At 48.9% G+C, this 23,942-nt stretch overlaps 10 protein-coding genes across 10 annotated transcripts; 7 read left to right on the top strand and 3 right to left on the bottom strand.

Moving 5' to 3' along the window:
• Positions 1–1,195: 1,195 nt before the first annotated feature.
• N7466_005925 (uncharacterized protein) lies at positions 1,196–2,868 on the bottom strand (the record flags this gene model as incomplete). Its single annotated transcript, XM_057165322.1, has 4 exons — positions 1,196–2,425; positions 2,488–2,548; positions 2,605–2,766; positions 2,825–2,868. The coding sequence occupies 4 exons, from the start codon at positions 2,866–2,868 to the stop codon at positions 1,196–1,198; spliced, it is 1,497 nt and encodes a 498-aa protein (XP_057020921.1).
• A 977-nt stretch (positions 2,869–3,845) lies between these two features.
• Positions 3,846–4,907, top strand: rho3 (Rho family GTPase RHO3; the record flags this gene model as incomplete). Its single annotated transcript, XM_057165321.1, has 7 exons — positions 3,846–3,895; positions 3,956–4,006; positions 4,185–4,201; positions 4,258–4,272; positions 4,332–4,453; positions 4,529–4,730; positions 4,789–4,907. The coding sequence occupies 7 exons, from the start codon at positions 3,846–3,848 to the stop codon at positions 4,905–4,907; spliced, it is 576 nt and encodes a 191-aa protein (XP_057020920.1).
• Positions 4,908–6,425: 1,518 nt separating this feature from the next.
• Positions 6,426–7,652, top strand: N7466_005923 (NIPSNAP family protein; the record flags this gene model as incomplete). The annotated part of the gene is made up of 2 exons (XM_057165320.1): positions 6,426–7,071; positions 7,168–7,652. The coding sequence occupies 2 exons, from the start codon at positions 6,426–6,428 to the stop codon at positions 7,650–7,652; spliced, it is 1,131 nt and encodes a 376-aa protein (XP_057020919.1).
• Positions 7,653–8,465: 813 nt separating this feature from the next.
• On the top strand, positions 8,466–12,583 carry N7466_005922 (FabD/lysophospholipase-like protein; the record flags this gene model as incomplete). Its single annotated transcript, XM_057165319.1, has 6 exons — positions 8,466–8,683; positions 8,742–8,984; positions 9,040–9,614; positions 9,677–9,711; positions 9,760–9,793; positions 9,849–12,583. 6 exons carry the CDS (start codon positions 8,466–8,468, stop codon positions 12,581–12,583), a joined length of 3,840 nt encoding a protein of 1,279 aa, XP_057020918.1.
• Positions 12,584–14,134: 1,551 nt separating this feature from the next.
• N7466_005921 (aminoalcoholphosphotransferase) lies at positions 14,135–15,419 on the top strand (the record flags this gene model as incomplete). The annotated part of the gene is made up of 4 exons (XM_057165318.1): positions 14,135–14,274; positions 14,332–14,378; positions 14,432–15,195; positions 15,279–15,419. The coding sequence occupies 4 exons, from the start codon at positions 14,135–14,137 to the stop codon at positions 15,417–15,419; spliced, it is 1,092 nt and encodes a 363-aa protein (XP_057020917.1).
• Positions 15,420–16,027: 608 nt separating this feature from the next.
• N7466_005920 (40S ribosomal protein eS27) lies at positions 16,028–16,681 on the top strand (the record flags this gene model as incomplete). Its single annotated transcript, XM_057165317.1, has 3 exons — positions 16,028–16,030; positions 16,187–16,249; positions 16,499–16,681. The coding sequence occupies 3 exons, from the start codon at positions 16,028–16,030 to the stop codon at positions 16,679–16,681; spliced, it is 249 nt and encodes an 82-aa protein (XP_057020916.1).
• Positions 16,682–18,865: 2,184 nt separating this feature from the next.
• On the bottom strand, positions 18,866–19,390 carry N7466_005919 (uncharacterized protein; the record flags this gene model as incomplete). Its single annotated transcript, XM_057165316.1, has 2 exons — positions 18,866–19,163; positions 19,338–19,390. The coding sequence occupies 2 exons, from the start codon at positions 19,388–19,390 to the stop codon at positions 18,866–18,868; spliced, it is 351 nt and encodes a 116-aa protein (XP_057020915.1).
• Positions 19,391–19,658: 268 nt separating this feature from the next.
• N7466_005918 (alpha/beta hydrolase) lies at positions 19,659–20,513 on the top strand (the record flags this gene model as incomplete). The annotated part of the gene is made up of 1 exon (XM_057165315.1): positions 19,659–20,513. One exon carries the CDS (start codon positions 19,659–19,661, stop codon positions 20,511–20,513), a length of 855 nt encoding a protein of 284 aa, XP_057020914.1.
• Positions 20,514–21,019: 506 nt separating this feature from the next.
• On the top strand, positions 21,020–21,586 carry N7466_005917 (uncharacterized protein; the record flags this gene model as incomplete). The annotated part of the gene is made up of 1 exon (XM_057165314.1): positions 21,020–21,586. The coding sequence occupies one exon, from the start codon at positions 21,020–21,022 to the stop codon at positions 21,584–21,586; it is 567 nt and encodes a 188-aa protein (XP_057020913.1).
• A 425-nt stretch (positions 21,587–22,011) lies between these two features.
• N7466_005916 (proteasome regulatory particle lid subunit RPN5) lies at positions 22,012–23,728 on the bottom strand (the record flags this gene model as incomplete). The annotated part of the gene is made up of 5 exons (XM_057165313.1): positions 22,012–22,614; positions 22,689–23,177; positions 23,231–23,467; positions 23,536–23,592; positions 23,648–23,728. 5 exons carry the CDS (start codon positions 23,726–23,728, stop codon positions 22,012–22,014), a joined length of 1,467 nt encoding a protein of 488 aa, XP_057020912.1.
• Positions 23,729–23,942: the final 214 nt, after the last annotated feature.

The following is a 23,942-nucleotide window of genomic DNA, read 5'->3' as shown; positions in this document are numbered from 1 at the left end:
AGAGAGATACAGGTACGAATGCAGATTACGGGAGTTCAAATGGTCCGAAGTACAGATACCGAACATTCGAAGATTGACGATCATGCTACGAAATCATCATCCCACATGCTTTTTGTTCTTTTGTTTTTTTTTTCCTTCTTAATTTTTCATATTTTTTATATTTTAACTAGGGTTCTTTGTTCGACATGCGTCATGTCACCCGGACTCTCTTCCTCATCCGAAACGCCAAACCGAGAGCGGCTTACGATTGCCAATTGTCCAACCATTTACGATCCTCCACCACCTAACCCAGCCCCTCCCCACTACACGTTGACAATTCCCCGATGCATGTTTGATAACCGCCGTAGGAAAAAAATTCTCACCGGAGAAAATGCAAATCAAGCCAGTGGCGGGCTAGCGACCCCATTTCCGGGATATGGGGGGTACACGGCTCGCTTTTTGCTTAGGCGCTTGCATCCCGCTCGTACTTTATGTCCCATGTACCGGGATAAAAAGTCCTTGTCAAAGTAATTGGCTTGACCAAGCGGAGACTAAAGAAGGCCACGGGACTAAAGAAGACCACACCGATTCAAAGGAACGTTTAGACCCAGGTACTTAGTACGATTTGCGGGGCCCAAATAAATAACAATCAAAAGGACATTGTTGGCTATAACGTCTACGGAGTCATTGCAATAACGGCATAGGACGAAACAAAAGAAGAACAAACATCAAAACTCCGTATTCATCTTATCATCAGTCTTTAGCGTCTTCTGTCACATCAACTCTAAATTGCGGGGCAAGAGCTCAGCTTCAAATGCTGAAGAGGGTTTCAATCCTTTTTTTTCCTTGATTCGAGAAAGAAGACAAAAAGTATCTTAGACCGCTTAAACTGCCAGGACCCGATACCGCGTGGGTCCGAGAGGGGGACCAGCCGCAGGCAACAAAGAAACGGTGTGAGATTTTGGTCACCACCACGTGGACGTCATTTAGCAAATGGGCCTGTTCTAGGTCTTCGTTGATCTTGTCTTTTCTTTGTTCGTTCGCGGCTCAACCGCCAAAAGCAATGAGGGATAATGACCGCACGTAGCCAGCACGTGCAGTTGGATCTCCCCGGATAAACATCGACAGGGGGGAGGGGGAAAGGAAGAAAAAAAAAACTGACAAAGAGACACGAGCCTAGTTGGATAGCAGTGTGATGTGATGGAGCAGCCCTAAATTACGGCGCCCCAGTTGTTTTGACCCCGGGCGCTTTGCCTCGAAACTCCCGTCGGCTACGCGGATTGAGAGACCGCATACCTATAGGTGACTCGTCGCCGAAGCCGGGGGTGAACATGGCGCCTGCGGCCCCGTGGGTACCGTCGTCCGCACGGAGCCCTTCGCCATTGAGAGCTTTCTGCCAAAGCGTGCGTAGAGACGAGCTCCACTCTTGCAATGCACGGATTCGTTCCACGTCGCTGGGACTAGAAACTTCTACAGTTCCGTTCGATTGGTCGATCTTGGCATCCAATTGCTTGGTAAGAATCAGGAAGCCCAATATATCCAAGACCTCCGGCACCGCAATCCGGACATGCTTAGAAATGAATTGGAGGGAGAACCGGGTGTATGGGGCAATCAATTTGAGCACGGCCTTGGTACGCATGTTGCGGCTGACTTCGTCAATATTCTCAGCGATGAATGGGTCGGCCAGCACGTCGGGGTTCTTGCTCAGCACAGCCTCGTAGACATGAATGTCATCACGCTGATAGGCGTCCACCAGGTCGGTCATCACCGATATCCGAGGGTCGTTCTTGTATGGCTTGGTCTCTTGTGAATCGAATGGGTTGATGGTGGACTTCATAAGCATGGTGGTCAGCACCAGATACTTGAGGACCTGAATGCGTTGAATTGAGCCCGCCTCGTCATAGTTTCGAAATGACTCGAAGAAATCGCTCTGTGCCTCTTCCCAATTCTCCTCACTCATGTGCATTTTGCCACCGCACTCGCGGATGATACCCATAATCTTCGGATGCGGTACAGCGGACCGTACTCGGAGGGCTCGCTGGTAGAGTGCCTTTAGACGTTTATTATTCTTTGTTTCCGCGTACATCTGGATCTCCAAAGCGAACAGCTCCAGTAAGTAGGTGCCTTTGCTGGTATCGTCTGTTCCGTCTTCCTTTTGACATGCCCGATGCAACTCTCGCACTTTCTTGCTGAGCTGGCTGTATTCCTTGCGTTCTAGCCATAAACGGGCCAGTTTTATGTTTGTTTTCAACCACAGTCGCTCATTGTTGGTATTCTGGAATGATTCAAGTGTCAAGGAATAGAACTCCTCCATGCATTGGTACGCCTGGCTGTCGGCGGATCCCTTCTCAATGTAGTCGAGCATATTATTGATGGATTTTTCAGAGTAGTTGCGGGTGACGGCGGACTTGACGTAGGTAAGGAGCTCTCGGTAGTGTTCGACGGCCTGTTCATTTGAAATTTGTCAACCAATCTGGTATGTTTTGGCTCGATGCTGATTGCGCTTACGTCGCTGTATCGTCCCAGTTTGAATTCCAACTTGATGGCTTGCTTTAGTCCCTTAAAACCCCTTGTTTTAAAAGTAAGCGTTGGCACGCGATGACGTTTCAGAAGCTCAAAACATACCAGTCGCCCTTATCCATTTCCATCGGTGGTATACCCAAGAACTCATCGACCGCCTCTTCCGGGTTGTCCACCTTCATCTGCTTGGCGTTGTAGTATTTGTTCTCAATTCCGATATCGCCAGCTTCATCGTCATCGCCGGAGCCTTCATAGTCAAAGTCGTAACTGTAAACCAGGTCGTCAGTTCAGGTCTGGAGTTTCAAGGTGGAGTAGGGGCACGTACTCCTCATCCCCAGAGTCTTGCATGAAATCATCATCGTCCGACATTATGGCAGAGCTGTTGGAGGTATAGCTTCAAGTTGTCAAAAGCGGAGATGGCGAAAATGAAGTGCGAGGGGAAGAGGGGAGAAGGGTTTCGGCCTTGTCGTGGGGTGTTGAAGGAGCTTGAAATGGCAGATAGTGAGAGCTGCGCTCCGCCTTCACTATCGCAGCTCCCCGCCCAGTTCGCTAACTGGTCAATGCTCTGCAATGCCATCGCCCCAAATCCATCAGTTAGTATTGTCCAGTCGAGATCTGGTTCAGCAAAGATGCATTTAACTGTGCATAGTAGTATAATATAGCCATCCAATCCATAAAGTTCTTCTCATGGTCTACTTCGTTCTAGAATTTGCTACGGAGCACATAGTGTTGGCTGTAGCCTGTATCACATTGTTTACTCGGAGCAGCCGGCTCTTGGCTATGGGGCATTTGACAACTTCAAATGGATCCAATCACTCCTACTCCATAAATATTACTCTCTTCCAATTGACTACTGAGACCTTCGATGCAGCTCCAAGATTATACTCATATCCGACTAAATCAATTACCTGCCAGTTAAAAATCCAACCAGTTTCTCTAGATCTGTCGCAGAGTAACGGGGTGCACCGATTGGTGCCCACCGTCAGTCCCCCAAATCGCTCATTGGACACAGTTCATGATACCGAAAGGCGATGCCCGAAGCAAAAGGCGCTGACCCCCATAAGCTTGCATCGTGAGTCGTGATCATGGAGGTTTTTCGAGCCGAGGGGCGGACCAGAAGGGGGGGGAAGTGGTACCTTATTTGCCGATCCCTTTCAGGGCGCGATGTCATCGACTCGGGCACTGCTGGAATTCCTCCTCCGACACAATCCCCCACGCGCTTTGCCTCCGAACGACGTCGCCCTATTTATTCGATTTGAATATCGTTTGAACCGATATTTCATATCTACTCGATCAACTTCCTGTCGCCGACAATAATCCACGCTTCTACCCCCTTTAATCTCACCATGGAGCTATGCGGTCGTCAAAAGCTCGTCCAGCGCAAGATGGTGCTGCTGTCAGTCTAGCATCCTGGAGTGTGCTTCTAATCTGGAAGTGAGAGCTAACAGTCCGATAGAGGTGACGGTGCCTGTGGCAAGACGTCTGCGCTGAATGTCTTCACACGAGGGTGCGCAATCCCTTTTCCCCTCCCCACCCCCTCCCCAAGCTTCCCCTCTGTGGCGTCGGACATGATCGCTAACATCGCCCCGTGAACTAGATTCTTCCCGACAGTCTAGTAAGAATGCTCTCATCAATTTTGGAACCGCAAATACACAATTCTAACTGCGATTGACTTGGGCGCACAGCGAACCAACCGTCTTTGGTAAGCTCTAAGATCCTTGTAATCTAGGGAAAACCTTGCTAATAATGCGCTTTTAGAAAACTACGTTCACGGTACGAACCTCTGAGATTATACACGCACCTCCCAGCAGAATACTTATACGCGCATCTAGATATCTTCGTGGACAACGTACATATGGAGCTGTCGCTATGGGATACAGCTGGACAGGAGGAATTTGACCGGTTACGCGCACTATCTTATGAGGATACCCACGTGCTCATGCTTTGTTTCAGTGTAAGCGTCGCAAATGGGACTTACCATGCAGAAGAGAGCGAAAAAAAAATTGGGCGCTGACACGGGTGTATACAGGTCGACAGCGGGGATTCATTCGAGAACGTCGGGTCCAAGTGGATTGCCGAAATCAACGAAAATTGCCCCGGCGTCAAGGTTGTGCTCACCGCACTCAAGTGCGATCTGAGGAAAGATGATGAAATGAATGATAACCCCAGCGCCATTACCTTCGATCAGGGGCTGGCAAAGGCGAAGGAAATCGGCGCCGTCAAATACTTGGGTACGTTCTATGGATTACTGCATGAAATAAGAGACATGACTGATACATTTGATTGCAGAGTGCTCGGCAGTTCAAAACCGGGGAATCCGTGAAAGCTTCTACGAAGCTGCCAAGGTCGCCTTGGATGTCAAGCCTGTTGGCAGCAGTGGCTCCGGTGCAAAGTGTGTCATTCTGTAAATGCTTGAAATTGGCACTGGGGTTCCATTTTTATACGACATGGGTGTCATCATGGCCCGGATCTACCGTTTCCTTTCTCTCTTTGTTGTTACCCCCTATCTTTTCTTTTTTTCTTTCTATCCTACGAGTTTGTTGATTCCCCTTTGCATGTAGGCCTTGACTGACGTCGGCCTGTGACGATTTTTTTCTCTTCTTTTCACATTCCCCATTTTATTACTCGCCTGGGCCCAAGCGGACTCTAACACCCGCGTCTTGAGTGATACCTTTTGCATGGTTCCGCCTCTGTTCGTCGAAGCATTTCAGCGAGGTTGGCTTTTTCTGCCTTTATTTTTCACCACTACCCTTTCTACACTTTATATAATTCTTTTTTTACAGGATCTAATCATTTTTCGCCTCCAAGGCGTGTTTTAAACGTTTTGCCTGTTTCGAATGTCTTATGGAATTTTTGTGCTATGATTTGCGATTCTGCGAGGACCGTTGCCAAAGTAAGAACTAACCATCTTGGGGTAGCAATGGGCGACGTCATAGTGGAATCGACCCGCGGTGCTTTTTAAAGTGGTTCCCATACATGCGCTAGAACATGTATACAAACACTTGGATCTCTGTGCCCAACCAATACAGTTATTTATGTTGAGTACTAGTAAGTGCACTGTAACTTTGATATTTTTGAATTTGAAATCGCTAGTTTACTGCATCTTACGATCAGGGGGAATGTTTACAGGAATGTGGAGACAACTTCGTCATAATGGCTTAAGGGCTTCCGACGATCACCCGTTACCTAGCAGCTCAGTTACAGGGTACATAACAAAACAAGAAAGTCAAAGGAGGAAGAAAAGAAAAGAACACAGCTTCGACAAGTAAAATTTCCGATTAAACTACTATATACTACTACTAAATACTAAGATCGAAACTACATGCATCACCAAACACTTGAATACCCAATTACCCCATGTGCAACTGGTAGCCACAAAGTGGGACCGTACCAGACCAAAACCAGACCAAAACGGAGTCTCACCCATTAAAACCGGAGTCATGAGTAAAGTACATGGAGCTTACCTTTCCCCGCACCATCTCAAGCTCTCTCATACGTCCATCTCCAGGGATTCGCCTCTGATCGAATCAATACCCAGTACAAAGTCAGCGGAAGAATTATTTTCCCTTTCCAAACGGTCAAAAATACGAGCTTTCTGCTGCTTTCCCCGGGTTTTCCATCGACTCTGATACGCTCATACTCTCCGATCTCTCGCGTGTCTTCCTTGCCTTTAATCCAGATCGTTCGCTTTTCAACTTCCCCTCTTCAACTTCCCCCTCCAATTCCCCTTCACTCCCCTCCCTCTCCTCTCTATATAATCTTACATGTGTAAACACTGTCCTTGAAAGTCCCCCCCTTGATCCCTACTTCTTTATCGCCCGCTTTCAAACCCAACGAAAACAACTTCCCCCCCCCCCCTGGCTTCTTTTGAATTTTGCTTCCTCTCCGCATAAACCCAAACCTCCTCCCCAAATCCAATCCAAACAATGCTGGGCCCGCGTTTTCTCCGCCCGGCGTCCTCGCTGGTGCGGCCCTTCTCTTCTTCCGCCGTGGCCTTTCGCTCCCCCTCCATCAGAGATGTAACAGCTGAGTCCGCTGCCGAGTTCAGCCGACGACAGAAGGAGTTCCGCGAGAACCTCGAAGAGGCTCGCAAGAGAAAGGAACAGCAAGAGAGTCAGTCTGTCAATGCTTCTGCCTCTTCCCCTCGTACCCGTGAGTCCGCTCCCACTGCTCCGCATGTGAGCAATGCGAGCATTCTTGATCGAATACGCCCTGTATATGACGCTGCCGAAGCTCTGGATCATAAGGCACTAGGCTCACTCGCCATGCACCGTTTTTTAGGAGATGAAGAACTACAGGAAAACTCGAACAAGCGTGGGCCCCTGTCGTCCCTCATCTACGGTACTAAGGAAGGCCAGCATTTCGATAAGGATATCGAGCGTTCGTTTTCGCAGGTGCTGGCTCGCGGCAAGTACGTCCACTCGGTCGTTTTCCACGATGTGAAGCCCGATAAGGTCGATGAGTACGTCGATCTGGTGGGACAGTGGTACCCTCGCATGGCTGGAACCGAAGAGAACCGAGTCAACCTAGTTGGAAGCTGGCGCACGCAAGTTGGTGACAATGATACTTTCGGTATACATCTCTCTCTCGTTTCCCCCCTTCCTTCCCAACCCTTAAATTTCATCTCATATCGCTGACCGTTTTGGTGCTTTATTTCCTCGATTTCAGTTCACATTTGGGAATACCAACGCTACGAGGGCTACCACGCCTCCCTGCACAACATCTCCGAACACCCTGAATTCCGTGACTTTGACCGCAAGCTGAAGAGCTTGATCAAGAGTAAGAAGACCTCTCTTATGCAAGAGTTCTCATTCTGGCCCACCACCCCACCCCGCCGCCTCGGTGGCCTTTTCGAACTTCGATCCTACACTTTGCACCCAGGCAACCTGCTAGAGTGGGAGACCCACTGGCGTCGGGGCTTGACAGCCCGTCGGGAGGTCATGGAGGGCGTGGGCGCGTGGTTTGTCCAAATTGGAGACTTGAACACCGTCCACCACCTGTGGCAGTTTGCCAACTTGGAAGAGCGTAAGATCCGACGCGAGCAATCGTGGGGTGTTGAGGGATGGGCCGAGACCGTGCACAAGACCGTTCCCCTTATCCAATCAATGCAGAGTCGGATTCTTGTTCCGATGCCCTGGAGCCCTGTCGGCTAAGTACGAGGCTTTGTGTTTCATCTTCAGGGCCGCAAAGCGGAACCTGACTCCACATTCCCCGTTTCGTACTCGATATTGAATCCTTTCCTCCTTCCAGAATGGTTATTTTTTGGTCAAAGAGTTATTCCATGGATACAGGATCTGTATTCTATCTGACACAGACTGCTCCTGCACCTATTGGTATGCTTTTATTGGAAGTTTGTGATGGAGAGAAAGAACTACTACATCACTACCTGTATTGTGTATCTAAGCATGGCGCAAACACTCATACCACACCAAATGGAAATCTCATTACCTGTTTACCTTTACCTACCTACTATGAAGAAAGTTTACTCGTTCTCGAAATCGACGTCATGGGCGCACTCTTCGTCTCTTCTTGTATAATAACCACGGACCGCGCACATGTGCATCTGCGCGGCCCTCTTTACTTGTCCTCTTACAGCTCGGGCACTTGCGCAAAATTTCATCACATGATTCCCGAGTTGGTAGTTGAACAGTAAAACATCCAAGTAGGACCTACTAGGCATAATACTAACCTATCTCAAGCACTGAACAGGTGCTCATCTCAAGTACAAAGCGATTTGATTTTTCTGGGTGAGGAGCGCTGTGCACAGCCCTCAACGACCCAATGAGGCGCTGGATTTGCCCCGCGCAGGCGTCTTACGCTGGCGGCTGAACTACCCACGCGCAGCGGCGCAGGCCAACAAACCGATCAACACTTCTCCCAACCTTGGAGGCTTTGTTTCTTTACCCTCAAGCTTTTGGTCCTGTTCGTACAAGTGGTATTAATAGGACCAACGAGAAGGCTCGACGATGCAGCAAGAAGCCACTGCTAACGGTGGAGAGCCGAATCCGCTGGACAGCGCTGGGCTCTGCCTACTGTCGCTTGATGGCGGTGGTGTACGCGGGCTGTCGACCCTGTACATACTCAAAGGGCTTATGGATCGACTAAACCAGGCACGCCCAGAGGGCTCACCGGCAAGGAAGCCATGCGAGGTGTTTGACCTGATCGGCGGCACCAGCACAGGCGGGTGAGTTGATGCAGTCCGTGTTCGAAAGCTTGGTAGCTGACAGATGGATCTGATGCAGATTGATTGCAATCATGTTAGGTCGATTGGAGATGGACGTTGATGAGTGCATCGCGGCATATATCAAGTTGATGAAAGAGATATTTGGCAAGCCCTCGAAACGGGGTCTATCCAGCATTTTTGGCAAAATTAAGCCTCGATTCGACGCCAAGAAGCTCGAGAGTGCAATCAACGAGGTCATCCAGGATTGTGGGGCTAAACCGACTGACCTTTTTAATGATCAAGTTGATCGGAGTTGCCGGGTGTAAGTGTATGCAAGCCTATGAAGCCGGATTCTGCTAATATCTCCGCTTGTGCAGATTTGTCTGCAGCATCACACAGGAGACTAAGGATATTGTGCGCCTTCGCAGCTACGGCAACAATACTGGGATTCAGGCCACCATCTGCCAAGCTGCCCGTGCAACCTCCGCAGCCACTACCTTCTTCGAGCCGGTGTCGATCGGAGCACGCAGATTTGCGGATGGCGCACTTGGCGCCAATGACCCCGTTGATGAGGTGGAGGGTGAAGCGTCTGATATTTGGTGTGAGGACACAGGCGACCTAAAGCCGCAAGTGAAGTGCTTTATCTCGATCGGCACTGGTAATCCTGGGAAGAAGGCGATGGAGGACAACTTGTTGAAGTTTGTATCTAAAACGCTGCCTAATCTCGTCACTCAAACAGAGCAAACGGAAAAGAGGTTTATTGCTAAATGGAGGCAGCAATATCATAACAAGCGATATTTCCGGTTCAATGTCGACCAAGGGTTGCAGGATGTCGGGCTGGCAGAATATCAGGAGCAAGGCTTGATCGAGTCAGCGACAGAGGGGTATCTTGACCACCAAGCAGTGGTGTTTCAAGTGCGGAATTGTGTCGAGAATTTGAAAGCAAAGCAACGTGTGTATCTAGAGGACTTTTCTTAGTGGTATGCTTTGACTAATGCATAATGGCGAATATAGGTGCAACCAACCTTGATTTTACGGCAGAGATCTGGGTTAGTAATTCTTCAGTGTAATAGGAATGTGTTGCTGATCTCGTTTAGGTACACCAAAAGAGACTGGCTCTTTTAGATCATTGTATGTCGTTACCCTTGATACTTGATCCCGAAGTCCAGTACTAACAGACCTCAAGGGCAGGGCCGTGCCCGCTGGCAGGTGCAGTTTGAACGGAACACCCGATTCACCGGCCGTGAAAACCTGCTTCTTGACCTGACACAAAAACTGAGACAAAAATCTGATGCCACCAGAAAAATCGCAGTCGAGGGCCTTGGTGGCGTGGGTAAGACCCAGCTAGTCCTTGAGCTAGCCCACAGCATGCGAGATGAGTGCGCTATCTGCTGGATTCCAGTCAGCAGCCTCGCCAACCTACAAACAGCATACCATAAAGTAGCTCGGAACCTTCGCCTCGCTGGCTGTGAAGAGAATGGGGTTGATATCCTGGAACTGGTGCAAACATACCTCAGTAATGAGAGTATTGGTCCATGGCTGCTGATATTGGACAATGCCGACGATATAGAGCTATGGACATCTCCACTCCCACCCGAGGCAGGATCCAAGTGGTTGATTGATTACATGCCCCAAAGCAGGCTTGGGACGATCATATGGACAACGCGCGATCGCAAGGTGGCCACGAGAGTCGCTCAAGAGAACGTCGTGACTGTGCTGCAAATGGACGAATATGTGGCCTCGGAGCTGATGCGGAAATATTTGATTGATCCTATCGGAAACGAAGAACAACCAACGTTACTGCGCTTGCTACAGAGGCTCAGTTATCTTCCACTGGCAATTGTTCAGGCCGCAGCCTATATCAATTCGACTCATGCGACCCAAGGATCACTCGGGGAGTATGAGGAACTCTTGTCTAGGCAAGATGATCAAGTGATTGAGCGCTTGAGTCAAGACTTTGGAGACCATGGCAGATATTCAGGCACGGATAATGCAGTGGCAAAGACATGGCTCATCTCTTTCGAGCAAATTCGCCGCCGCAGTCCCCTCGCGATTCAATATATGGGACTCATGGCCTGTGTGGACCCCAAAGCCATCCCGCGGTCGCTGCTGCAGCCTTCTGAAAGGTTATCGTCTCATCAGCAGAGAGATGCACTCGGTATCCTTGACGCGTTCTCATTTTTGACTGAGCATAAAGGGGGACTAGCATTTGATATGCATCGTCTAGTTCATCTGGCGACAAGACAGTGGCTCAAAATGAACGGAGAGCTGCCAGATTGCCACAGACAGGCGGTAGTACGACTGAATGAGCTACTGTTAAACATCGACGGAGCAAACCGGACTTTCTGGCGGCTATATGTCGCCCATGCACAGCAAGCTGTGGCTGGACATGATAAGGACAGTGAAGAAAAGGCCGACCTTGCCATGATATGTGGGACCTGCCTGAATGAAGACGGGCGATACCACGAAGCTGAGATAATGTATCACATAAGCCTCAACTTTCGAGAGCGAGTGCTAGGGCCAGAGCACCGGGACACACTACTCATCATCAGCAACCTTGGCTCAGTCCTTGATCTCCAGGGCAAGTACAAAGATGCCGAAGTTTATTGTCGTCGGGCGGCACAAGGACAAGAGAGGCTACTAGGGCTAGAGCACCGAGATACACTTACTAGTCTGAGAAACCTTGCTGAAGTCTTATGCCATCAAGGCAAGTATGAAGAATCTGAAGCTATGTTCCAGCAGGTCTTTGAAAGGTTAAACAAGGTGCTAGAGCCAAATCATCCGGACATACTTATGAGCATGGCTAGCCTTGGCCTAGGAAATTACTACCAGGGCAAGCTCAAAGAGGCTGAAGTCTTATGCCGACAAGCATTACAAAACCAAGAAAGAGAGCTAGGGCCAAAAGATGTACAAACACTTACCAGTGTTAATAACCTTGGGTCCATCCTTGGCCGGCAGGGCAAGTTCAAAGAGGCTGAAGCCCTACACCGGCGGGCGTTACAAGAGCAGGAGAAGATACTAGGGTCAGAACATCTATGCACACTTTTGAGTCTTGGCAACATTGCTCAAGCCCTTTCCCACCAGGGCAAGTTCAAGGAGGCTGAGGTCCTATTTCGGCAATACTTTGAAGGATCAAAGAAAGTATTAGGGCCAGAACATCCACACACACTTAATGGTGCCAGTAGCCTTGGTTATGTCCTTACCGGCCAGGGTAGATACAAAGAAGCCGAAGCCTTATACCGGCAGGTATTACTTGATCGGGAGAGGGTACTGGGACCAGAACATCCAGAAACGATCGTCAGTGTCAACGACTTTGGTTTCTGTCTTTCCTACCAGGGCAAGTACCAAGAGGCCGAGGCCTTCCATCAGCGGGCGTTACAAAACTTTAAGAAGGTGCTAAGGCCAGAGCATCCAAACATATTTGGTAGTCTTGGCAACCTTGGTTTAGCCCTTTTCTACCAGGGCAAGTTCAAGGAGGCTGAGGTCTCATGTCGGCAACATTTTGAAGGATCAGAGAAAGTACTAGGGCCAGAACATCCAGATACACTCACTGGTGCCACCACCCTTGGTCTCGCCCTTTCCCGCCAGAGTAAATACAAAGAAGCCGAAGCCGTATACCGACAGGTGTTACAAGACCAAGAGAGGGTGCTAGGCCTAGAACATCCAAGCACAGTTAATAGTGTCAAGGATTTTGGCTTCGTCCTTTTCCACCAGGGCAAGTACCAAGAGGCCGAAGCTATATACCGGCGGATGTTGGAAAGGTCCGAAAGAGTACTTGGACCAGAACATCCAGAAACGCTCATCATCATCAGAGACCTCCAGCACTTGCGCAGTTTGAATGATAGCTCAGCCCTCCAGCTTCAAAGCTCCAATGTTGATCCCAAGCCAAGACAAGTACGAAGAACTCAGAGTCTTGGATAAACCGACGCTCGGGACAACCTATACCTAGGGAGACTCAACATTGATTGATTCAGCCAGCATTGAGCATTATCTCTCAAATGTTTAATCACTTACATATGTACTTATTAAATCTCAACGTTGGCCTTTGATCGTTTTTCTGGGGCTGGCCGTAAAACAAATATGGCCGGATAAATTTCCACCTTGCAAAACAAAAGGATCGCCAAGTGGATGCATTTAAATTGATGGCATCTCTTTACCCGTGGAATATACACGCTATTATTCACGTGTGCCTCCACCCAGTTTAGAGAATGCAGACCTGCAAGATTTTTTTTTTAAGGTAAATAAGGAAACACTGGCAAAAGATCGAGTCCAGATGTCTGCATTTTGATCTTTTATGCTTAATCCTCATGCATGATGAATATGAGTCTAAATTCTAGTGTATACTAGTAGTCTATGTGATTCAGTCCCAAGGCGGAAAAGAATAAACAAAGGGCAAAAAAAAAAAAAAAAAAAAAAGCCCAAGACTTCCAAGACCAACAGAAGCAAGAAGAAGAAAAATGGAACAGAACAGCGAATGATAACAGCCAAGTGGCCACTTTACCATCTGTTTACATTAATTAATTCCCAACCAAAAAAAAAACTCCCGCCGATCTTGACAGTTCCCACCCGGTGTTTTCTCCGTTCCAGCGGGAAGACCCATAATAACCCTGCCCGCCCTTATTTTCCCTTCTCCGACTTTTCTTTCGCGACAACACAACCCCCGTCCGAGCGCGCCTCAATCACGCTCCTCGGTCTCCCCTCAACCTTAATACGCGAGTGCATACGATCCGTGCGTCATTCACTTCCAGCAATTTCCAGGGGATATAGCGTTGGACGAATCGAAAGCACCCGAGGCAAAGCGCAACCCAACGAAAACGAAAACGAATCTCCTTCCTCCACTTGCGACTTCTCTTGCGGCACGATACAACTGAGACTACCTAGACGGTTATTTCTTTTCCTGTAGAACGGGAACGAACGTGAACGCATCGGATAAAAATACAACGGCGTACAACACGGCGCATAGCTTTGGAAAATGGTGTACATTCGCCAACATCATCTGCCTAATTTGCGCAACTACAAATATGCTGGAATCGACCACTCGTTTATTAGTCGGTTTGTTCTCAAGCCGTTCTATAATAAATGTGTGATTGGGTGTTTTCCTATGGGCATGGCGTGAGTCTTTTTTTCCCCTTCCTCTTTTCTATTCTCTGGCCTTTATCCAGCTTGGCTGGGCTTAGGTTATGGAGCTTGAACTTCTGTATGGAAGCAAGCCAGTCTTGAGATTCCTCAGATTTATGGTATTGAGCGTTGACTGACCACTTCTTTGCTTTTGCTTTCACAGTCCTAATGCCGTAAGTTTACCCTACCGCCTTGTCTTTGATCGACATTTACATCTACATCTACATTTGGATCTGGCTTTGGATTTTCAATTGCATTTTCCGCTGATAATGCATTTGGGAATTAAATGCTACAGACCAACAACAATTGAGGCCATTTAATTGATATTTGTCATAGATTACCCTTACTGGATTCATGTTTGTGGTTATTAATTTCATCACTGTGATGTGGTACAATCCCAATTTGGACACGGATTGCCCACCATGGGTATATGCGAGTTGCGCGTTGGGTCTGTTTTTGTACCAGACTTTTGATGCCGTAGATGGCATGCAGGCGTACGTGATCTTGGATATACTGGTTGGTTTTGGCCTTTACTGATAAAGATCTTGCAGGCGGAGAACCAGACAGAGTGGACCATTGGGAGAATTGTTTGATCACAGTAGGTTCTTGAAATGGCCTTTGATAATGGGACAGAGGTTAACTTGAAAACAGGTGTCGATGCTTGCAACACCGCATTCGGTGTGTTGATCTTTGCCGCGGCGATGAACCTCGGACAGTCTTGGGCTACGATTCTGAGTCTGTTCGGATCAACCATGACCTTCTACGTGCAAACCTGGGACGAGTACTACACTCAGGTCCTGACACTCGGCGTCATCTCTGGTCCCGTCGAGGGTATCCTCACCCTTTGCACTGTCTACGCATTCACAGCCTACATGGGCGGCGGCAGCTTCTGGCACCAGCCGATGCTGGAGACATTCGGCGTGTCTAAGCCCAGCTTCATCTCGCAACAGGTATACGAGATGCCCTTTACGCAGTGGTACCTGGTGTACGGCGCGTTTATGCTTCTCTTTGCCATCGGCTCGAGCATTCTGCATGTCATGCAGGTGCGCCGCCAGCGCGGTCTGGATCCCATCGCGCCGTTGTGTGGTCTCTTGCCCCTGGTGGCAATTTGGACCCTTGTCCCCGCCTACCTGTACCTCAACCCAGCTGTCTTGGAGAATTACACCGTTGTCTTTGGCATGTACATTGGTTTGATTAACGCCTATGCCGTGGGTCGCATTATTGTTGGTCACCTGGTGCAGTCCGGTTTCCCTTACCAGAACATCCTGCTGTGGCCGCTGGCTCTCGGTGTGCTGGACAGTGCTGGCCCGCTGCTCGGTCTTTGGTCCGAGCCTGTACTTGGTGAAGGTAACGGGCAGACTATGTTCGTGTTTGGATGTCTCGGTTTGGCCGTGGGCATCTATGGCAGCTTCGTGGTAGGTGTTTTATGACGTCGTGGTGTTTTGTTGACCCTTTCCCCCGCGCGCAGTATGCTGATTTGATTTCCCCTTTCTTCCAGTTCGATGTGATTACCACGATTTGCGACTACATCGACATCTGGTGCCTGACCATCAAGTACCCCTTCGTTGAGGAGACAGACGGCAAGAACGGATCGGCGACAAAGGCAACTGTTGAGGGTGCGTTAAAAAAGACAATTTAAACACTGCCTCTTATCAAGCAGTGGTTTTGTGAGAGAGTTTGTCGGGTTCGTGCTGGAATAATAGCTCAACCTTGATCACCACGACCGGTAAAGCTCATCAATTGGCGAAAATGCGGGGATGTCGGTGGTGTTGCAACTCCAGGTTTCAGGATAAAGCTGGCAAAAAGGAACATCTGTGGAGGTAATGATTTTGATTTCAACAAGTACATAACGTTTGAACACCGGTTGCTCCCGAGTGCATAGAAATATGAGTGTAATGTGAGACGTTTAATAAAAAAGAAGAGATTCTGCAAGGAACGGAAGCTTTGGAAGTATAGAAAGCAAAGAAGCACTTGACTGCTTACCCGCTCGAGACACAATTCCGCTGACCTAATCTATGCCGTAGTGGCAAAACCATGGAATGGGATTGGGTGGACATGGATAAGCGGTGTGATTGGCGGAAGCCGCACCAGAAATTCCCCCAAAGAGGCTAGGTTAGCGAGGGTTGTAACCCTAGACGGGCCCATTCGACAAATCCCTTCAAACTTCTCCTGGGTTCATTCCGTATCCCACAAGGTCATCGCCATCAGCGCCATTCATCAACACCCTCTCGATTTTTAATCGCCAAGATGGTAAGCGCTCGCACTCGCTCGATCTGAATTTTTGCCCTCCCGATTTCGACTTTGCAGCCCATCCCGCACCGAAATCCTTGGAATGACACGGCCATAATCAACATCTGCATCAAATTCTTCATCTTCGGCTTCGCTAATCATCGCTCTCTCCTTCAGGTTCTCGCGATCGACCTCCTCAACCCCACCCCTCAGGCCGAGGCCCGCAAGCACAAGCTTAAGGTATGATTCACCGGAATCCCTGATACGCACACGAACACGTCTCGATTCGGAAATGGGTATTGTGGCCCACGGGGTGAAGATGGATTTGGGGACAACCAGCCGGATACATCGAAACCTTTCCAAGCCACAAGAGCCTTATCTGAATCGAACGACTACCTCTGCCTACAACACCTCCCCGAAAAAGAAAAAGACACCACGAGAACCAGATGTTGCAGGATAAGGATGCTGACTCAGATTTCCTCGAATTAGACCCTTGTGCCCCAGCCCCGCTCGTTCTTCATGGACGTCAAGTGCCCCGGCTGCTTCACCATCACCACCGTCTTCTCCCACGCCCAGACCGTTGTCATCTGCGCCGGCTGCTCCACCGTTCTGTGCCAGCCCACCGGTGGCAAGGCCCGTCTTACTGAGGGCTGCTCTTTCCGCCGCAAGTAGACGAGACGCAATGAAATAACTTCTTTTTCTTATTTTGTCTTGTTGAAACGCACAGTGGGGAATAGCATGGAGCAATGGGGATGAAAATACCACACCTGGGTTTTTGGACCTTGCACTACTTCGGTTCGGTTCGGCGAGAGACTGCCGTGAAAAATGTCAGATACCAAATCAACTCCTTTTCTCAATGAACGATCCCCGGTCGAGAATTCGATATCGTTTGAGCCCGTGGGGTTACTTCTATTGAGGAGGCAAATGATATGATACGATTTCCCAACGTACTTCCTTTTTTTTACACCTATTACTCTCTTCCTACACCAAAAATGGGATATCGAATGTGGCTTGATTCCGTCGTGTCTCTCCGCTTAACCGTTCTTTCCATGCTGTTTTCCGCTGTGATGTTTTCAGGCTTTGTTCTTTAAAATCACAGCGTATTTGTTTTGTTGTTTTCTGCGAATGATGACAGATAGAAGATGGAATACCTCGCCAAACCCCAAAAGCATTCGACGAAAGGAAAAATCGATAAAAAAAATCACCACGCAGCATCCAGCTAAGGGAGTTCCGGATATCTGACACGAAGGGGCACTTTGCTAGACTTGTGCCGTATTTTTTGGTTTTGTGATTTCTGGCTTATTGTTATCTCTTGCATCACTGTATATACTCAATCCGAGTTGTACATTGTTCCTGCAGTGATCTTGATCTGGACAACATTTGTAGATTCGTAGTATGGTAGCTGAGCCTGTAGAGTCTAGGCCATACTACCTACGCGGCTCTCATTGACCCCGGACACACCTTGCACATCTATCCTCATGCCGCCCTACCCTCAAAACCCCACAGTACTGACGCCTCCATCTCGAATCCGTCATCTCCATCCGACAAACCTAATTTTTCACTCAAACAGGCATCTACGCATGCGCGCACCTGTCCGAACAACACAGCCCACTACCTCCACGACTCGAGGAAAACCCCATCATCACCATAACCACATACCAGCACCATACATACACTCTACTCCTCCTCTCCTACATCCTCCACGGTCCCAAGCTCCAACAGTCAGTACCAAGCCCAAGCTCAAGCCATTCCCGAAACTACTAGTCCCCTAACCCTAAACCCGCCCCACCCAAACCACGAACACAACCAACACACCAGAACCTCTTATGTAAAGCCAACACCAATTATCCATCCAGAACGTCATATGCACAGCTGACCCCCGCCCGGGCAAGCACAACCTACAGGAGGCGAGGGGTTGTACTGTGCCGCATGGCTGGAGTTGCGGGGGAAGCCGCGAGCTGTTTTGGTTTTCCAGCCGGACGTGCAGAATCGGTTTTTTATTTTTATTTTTGCCCTTGCTCCACTCTCCGGCTACGGCTACGTAACCGTGCACATACATTAGGCGGTTTTCGTCGATGATCCCTCCTGCTTAGAGCGAGGCACCCGGAGTCCCTGGTGACATCATTTTGGGTTGAGTAGTTAGGGGTCTATATGATGCGCCGGGGTTTGGCTTATTTTATGTTGAATTGGGAAGAATCTATTCAATGTTTGGGGTTGAGTTTTCCGGGGCTCCTTCTCGTTCTGGAACCTTGGAATGCAAATATACATTCAATGTTTACTAGTACATAGGTGTATTCAATGTTCATGGATTATGTATTCATGTGCATATATTTTATTTCTAGGTACCTAATAGTATGCACATAGATGGACCTCCATCTGGACAGAGGGTTACATGTGCACGATTTTGAACCATTGCGATGTATAGCTCTGCACAAACATTGATTGAAAATTTTGTCAAATTCATTGGGTATGATGTTTTTTTCCGAATGTAATACATGTAGTAAACGAATGACATTTTCAGTTCCATCAAGAACACATAAGATGATAGATCGAGCAAAGGGAATCATCACAATAAACCATAAGAAAAAGAGGGGGAGAGTAATATGTATATGGTAGATAACCCTCCAATTCAATCAGAATCTCCCCTTCATCCAACGAGACCAAGTATTCAGCTCAGTCAGAAATAAAAATATATCCTGCTTGGGCTCGAATCAACCCAGTTGAAGCATTCGAATCTCTGCATAAATGACAATGCAAAGCAAGGACATACACGCAAGGTAAAAGGCGCAAAATCAAGTCGAAATAAAAAAATTCAGAAAAAACCAGAGTCGTGGTGGTCATTTAAACTCGTTCAATTTAAGCAGCCAGAGCGCCCGCCTTGGCCTTGATATCGGCACCGAAGTCGATTGGGTTCGAAGGATCACCGCCGGTCATGAGGGACAGCTTGCCGCTCGTGTCGTTGAGTAGCAGGTTAGAGAACTGGTTGCGGCCGACGACCTCCTTGACGGTCTCCATGGCGGTGGGATCGCGCGCAGCGTACTTGTCGGCGTCAACAGCCTTCAGCATGCGGTGCGAATTGCGGATGAAATCGAGCAGGAAGAAGGCTGTTGGATGCGGGTTTGGTGGCTGCACCTGGGGGTGTGACTCGAATGCACTATATTTGGTAATAGGATGTTAGCACTTTTATTTCTGTTTCTTTTTTTATTCTTTATATCCCATGGTTTCTGGTGATTTTTTTTCCATCCACCGACGTCATGGGAAATGGATTGCTCAGGAGAATGACGGGCAAATATAGTTGTTTATGGGGAGGTAAGAAGGTAAGACGTACTCGATCAGCTCCTCCATCTTCTGCACAAGCTGCGGGATTTGAACAGTGGACATTGCGTATAATCTGGCGAAATGCTCTGAACTTTTGAAAAATTGAAAGTATCGTGGTTTGTTGATGTGACGAAATCATCCAGGAACAGAAGTGGCCGTTTTTACAGATGACCCCGCCTTATCTTATCGTAGCGGATAAGTCGTCAAACTTCCACTCGGTTCTCCACGCATTGGATACATCTGTACATCTGCATGCATGCGCGCATACTCTCCACGCCAAAATAGACACATCTCCAATCCAGCCGATTAACAAACTTCAGCCGCACACTCAATGGGCTCAGCATCGGCCGCCGGGGCGCGTCAGCCTCTCAAAATCCTCATGCTGCATGGCTACACACAGTCGGGCACCCTGTTCCATGCGAAAAGCCGCGCCCTGATCAAACACATCCAAAAGGCTTTCCCGTTACACGACGTCTCCGCCAGCTACCCCACAGCCCCGATCCACCTCAAGCCCAGCGACATTCCCGGCTACGAGCCCTCGAATACGTCCAGCGTCGAGCCCGAGGATACAATCGAGGCATTCGGCTGGTGGCGCCGCTCCAACACCGCAAACCCACCTCTGTACTCCGGCATGGACGAGGGACTAGCCACAGTTGCTAAGACCCTCACTGAAGAGGGACCTTTTGATGGCGTGATCGGGTTCTCGCAGGGCGCTACAATGGCCGGCATGGTGGCTGCGCTATTGGAGCCGGGGCGCAAAGACGCATTTGCGCATTTCGAGGCTGAGGGAGAGGGCATCCCTTACCCTGTGGCCTTTTCTGAGGCAGCGGGATTCTCGCATCCGCCGTTGAAGTTTGCGCTGTGCTATAGTGGGTTCCGGGCGCCTGGGGCGAGATATCGTGGGTTCTATGAGCATCCGGCTATTCAGACGCCCGTGCTGCATGTGCTGGGGTCCTTGGATGCTGTTGTGGATGAGGCGAGAAGTCGCACGTTGATCCATGCTTGTGTGGGGAATCCGGAGAAGGATGGCTCCGTGGTTTGGCATCCTGGTGGTCACTTTTTGCCCAGCCAGCGGCCTTATCTGGATGCTGCTGTGCAGTTTATTCGGAAGCAGGAGGATAAGAGCAATGTCAAGGGGACGGCGCTCGAAGAAGAGGATGTTAATGACATGGTTGTACCGTTCTGATACGGTCATCTCGCATATACTACCAGCCTTTGCTCCATTTGCTAGATGGTTTGTTTCCAAGCGTTGTTTTCTGTTCTTTGATTCAGACATAGACTTTGTCCTTGATTTGCATATACAAAGGGTTCTATTCCGGATTTAGACCGACGGCCGAGTTTCAGTTCGAGTCTTTGTGTTATTGAGCCTGACTCCATTCTTCTTGGGTACTAACAATAGCTTCTTTGTACTTGACAATGGCATCGTTCTGGATGTCACTTTCTTGCATTGTATATATAATAATAGCCCTAGACAATGCGTTTCTAATCGACTCAGACTCAGTCAAAGGACTCGAGATCTCGATTATAAAATCGAGTCTGTTCCCTCCTACTTGATATTTCTTCCCTCACACCATTACAGGTGGGATCAGTGGGATCATATCCCTTCGCAACCACATAACCAAACCAACCCCCCTCAACCCATCCAAAACCCAAGGTACGTCCAAACCACACACAAGACCCAAACTAACAACCATGGCAACCGGAATCGCCCCAAATGTGTGGGAAGGTATCCTCAAGATCCGCGGCGAATACATCAAGTCACTAACAGCCTGGGAACTGGGCCTAACCAGCAACCCCAAGCTAACACACAGCGCTAATCTCAGCCACAACATCATCATGCTAGTCGAACACATTGAACGCACCTTCCTACGTATAGACATCCTCGACTGCCCAGACAAGCCCTTCTGCTACCAGCCCCGAGTCTACTGCATAATCAGCGTACTGCTAGACACCATCGAGATGCTCCAGACACAGAAGCTTGCTGAGACTGCCCCTGGTGTCCTGGCTAATATTCTGCGTATGCTGATTATCCAAGTTGGTCGACTGACCCTGGCGCATGCCGGAGATGATAGTGCGACGGACATGGATCTGTCTGCGGATATTATGGACACTTGTGTGAGCCTGGGTATTCTGGGCGGCTGTGATGAGCAGCAGAAGGCGATGCTTGCTGTTCTTTGGGGACGCATGCATTTTGTTGGTATGTATTGTAATTGTGTGCAGTGTGGACAGAGACTGCTGATGCCCACATGCATTGAATGAGGTTATTGAGACCAGTCTACATATCCCCGGCTTTTAGAGAGCTAATTAAAATACCTAGTGGAATCCATCGATTGATCAAGTATTGCAGTATTCAATGCTGATCATCAGCCTGTAACACCTAGCCATTTAGATTTGTATCCATGGATGTAGGCAAGCAATTGTGTAGATGTGGTGAAAGGGTGATTCTGCACTGGGGGCTGAGTGGAAGTCATATTCAAGGAATGGAAAAGTTGTCCCGAAGTAGTAGAGATAATAATCTATCATCTACAACCTAACATTCCATCATCTACTAGTACGGGAAAACACTACATAGACATTGTCCACTAAGGTAGTGGGTTCTTCATAAAAGGTCTACCGGCGAGATATTTTTCACGTAAGTAGAAATCCCCACAACCAAACATCCGCAAGGCCAGAGGTACCAACAATTAACGAGCCTTGGCCTTCTCACCACGAGTCGGCAGAATACGAGCCATCATCTCCTCCTTGGTGATGAGATGGTCAATCCGCTCCAGAAGACCAAGCAGGCTCTTCATATCGCTGCTCCACTCATTGAGAACATCATCCGCATCCCGAGGTTTGGCAAAGTTCACCAATCGGGCGGGTCGGTCAATCTTAGCGTAGATAGTCTTGGAGGTGACCAGGTCGCTAATGTACTTCTCTGTCTCTTCTTCAGTCAGGTCGAGAAGCTGTGTAAGTCGACCCATCTGGATGCGAGTGTAGTATTTGGCCACTACTCGGACGTTATGTTCGATGACACGCTTGCGCAGATCCTGCCATCTTTGGTTGGCCTGGTTGTCAGAGGACTGCTGGGGCTGAGCATCGAACACATCGGTGCCACACAGATGGGGGCCGAACTGCTCGGAAACCATGGGCCAGCGCATCAGCTCGGGGATGGTGAACAGCTTCAGAAGACGCGCCTCTTCGGGGACCTGTGATAGGCGCGAATCTTGTTGGATGCGGTGCAGTAGATCTGACTGCTCGTTGTCGTAGGGGGATAGGACAATATAATAGACAATACGTGCGAGAGACTGTTTTTTTTTTTTTTCACATTAGCTCTGACATTCCCATTTTGCTGTGCTCCAGGATAATTCCGTAGACTTACCGCGCGCAACTGCTCTGGGTTGGTCTCAACTGCCTCTGTGTCCAAGACTTCTCGGTAGTGCTTGCACACATCGAGGTACTTGTAGTCGTGGTTGGCCAAGATGATTTGTTGATCGTAGTAACGCAGCTTGAGATCGGTCACATCGTCATCCACCTCCATCGGAGCCTCATCCGGCCCACGAGTCTTCTCTCGCTCCTCTGCCTGCTTCTTCAACTCCTCAATCTCTTCGGGAGTCCTCTTCGGTTTGCGGTTGAAATAACGTTTGTTGATCTTGCGGGTCAGAATCGAAGCCTGTGTCCAATCGCCACGCTCAATACACAAAGCAACCTGCTCCAGAATGAATTCGGTCTTCTCCCGTCTCGTCATCGATCCAAATGTCTCCACCTGCAGCTCGCACAGAATGTCCGCCGCGGCATTGAGATCTCCTTGCGACTTCTTAATATTCGAAAGAATTCGTGTAACGCGGGCTCGCTCGACCTCGACAAAGATCTTTGAACAAGTCAGTATCATCCAAGCGATAATCATGGATCACTTAAACCTACCTTTCCCTCAGTGACTGTCCGCAGAGTTTCGATGACAGACAACTTGACTTCCACGTTCGGGGTATCATCCAAGAACTTCATCACTTCCTGCACCATGCGCGTTGTGGCTTGCTTAAGCTGAGCATGTTTCTTTGAAAGCAGGAGCACTTGGTCATTGAGGAGGGTCCAGTCGCCAGAGTTCTTGCTGATGGTAACGATGGCAATCAAGAGGCGCGACGTAGTAGCAAGATCGGAAGCCTGTTTGAGAAGTGATGTGTGTTAGCGTGGACTTGGATGATTCGAATATCGGGTACGGGGAAACCTACCTGTCGTGATTGCTTCTCCAGCAGCAACAGCTTATCGATCGCACCCTGAACATCGGTCTAGAGTTGAAGTCAGTTTGTGGACATTCTTTGAAAAATACCATTCGAGTTGTACCTTCGCGAGAGCCTCAGTCTCTGGGATAAGCTTGTCGGCGTCCTTGGAGAAGTCCTTCTCGGGCTTCAGCAAGACGGACATTATGACGACAGTAGATGGATGTGTGATTGGTGATTTGGGGGGTTGGGAATCTGAGAAATGAATGACTTGAGCTATACGAAAATACAACAAGTCAAATCAGTAATGGGTGGGAATGAGGCAAAAGATGACAGACGGTGATGATGTTGGAGCTTTGGGAGTGGCTGTTCCGCCCTTGAGCTGGAAGCTCCGGCACGTGATTCCCCAACTACAATGA

The sequence above is a fragment of the Penicillium verhagenii genome (assembly GCF_028828195.1).
Source record: "Penicillium verhagenii strain IBT 33310 chromosome Unknown utg000006l_segment0_segment0, whole genome shotgun sequence".
In the NCBI taxonomy this organism is placed as follows: Eukaryota; Fungi; Ascomycota; class Eurotiomycetes; order Eurotiales; family Aspergillaceae; genus Penicillium; species Penicillium verhagenii.
This window is presented reverse-complemented; position numbering and strand designations above follow the sequence as displayed.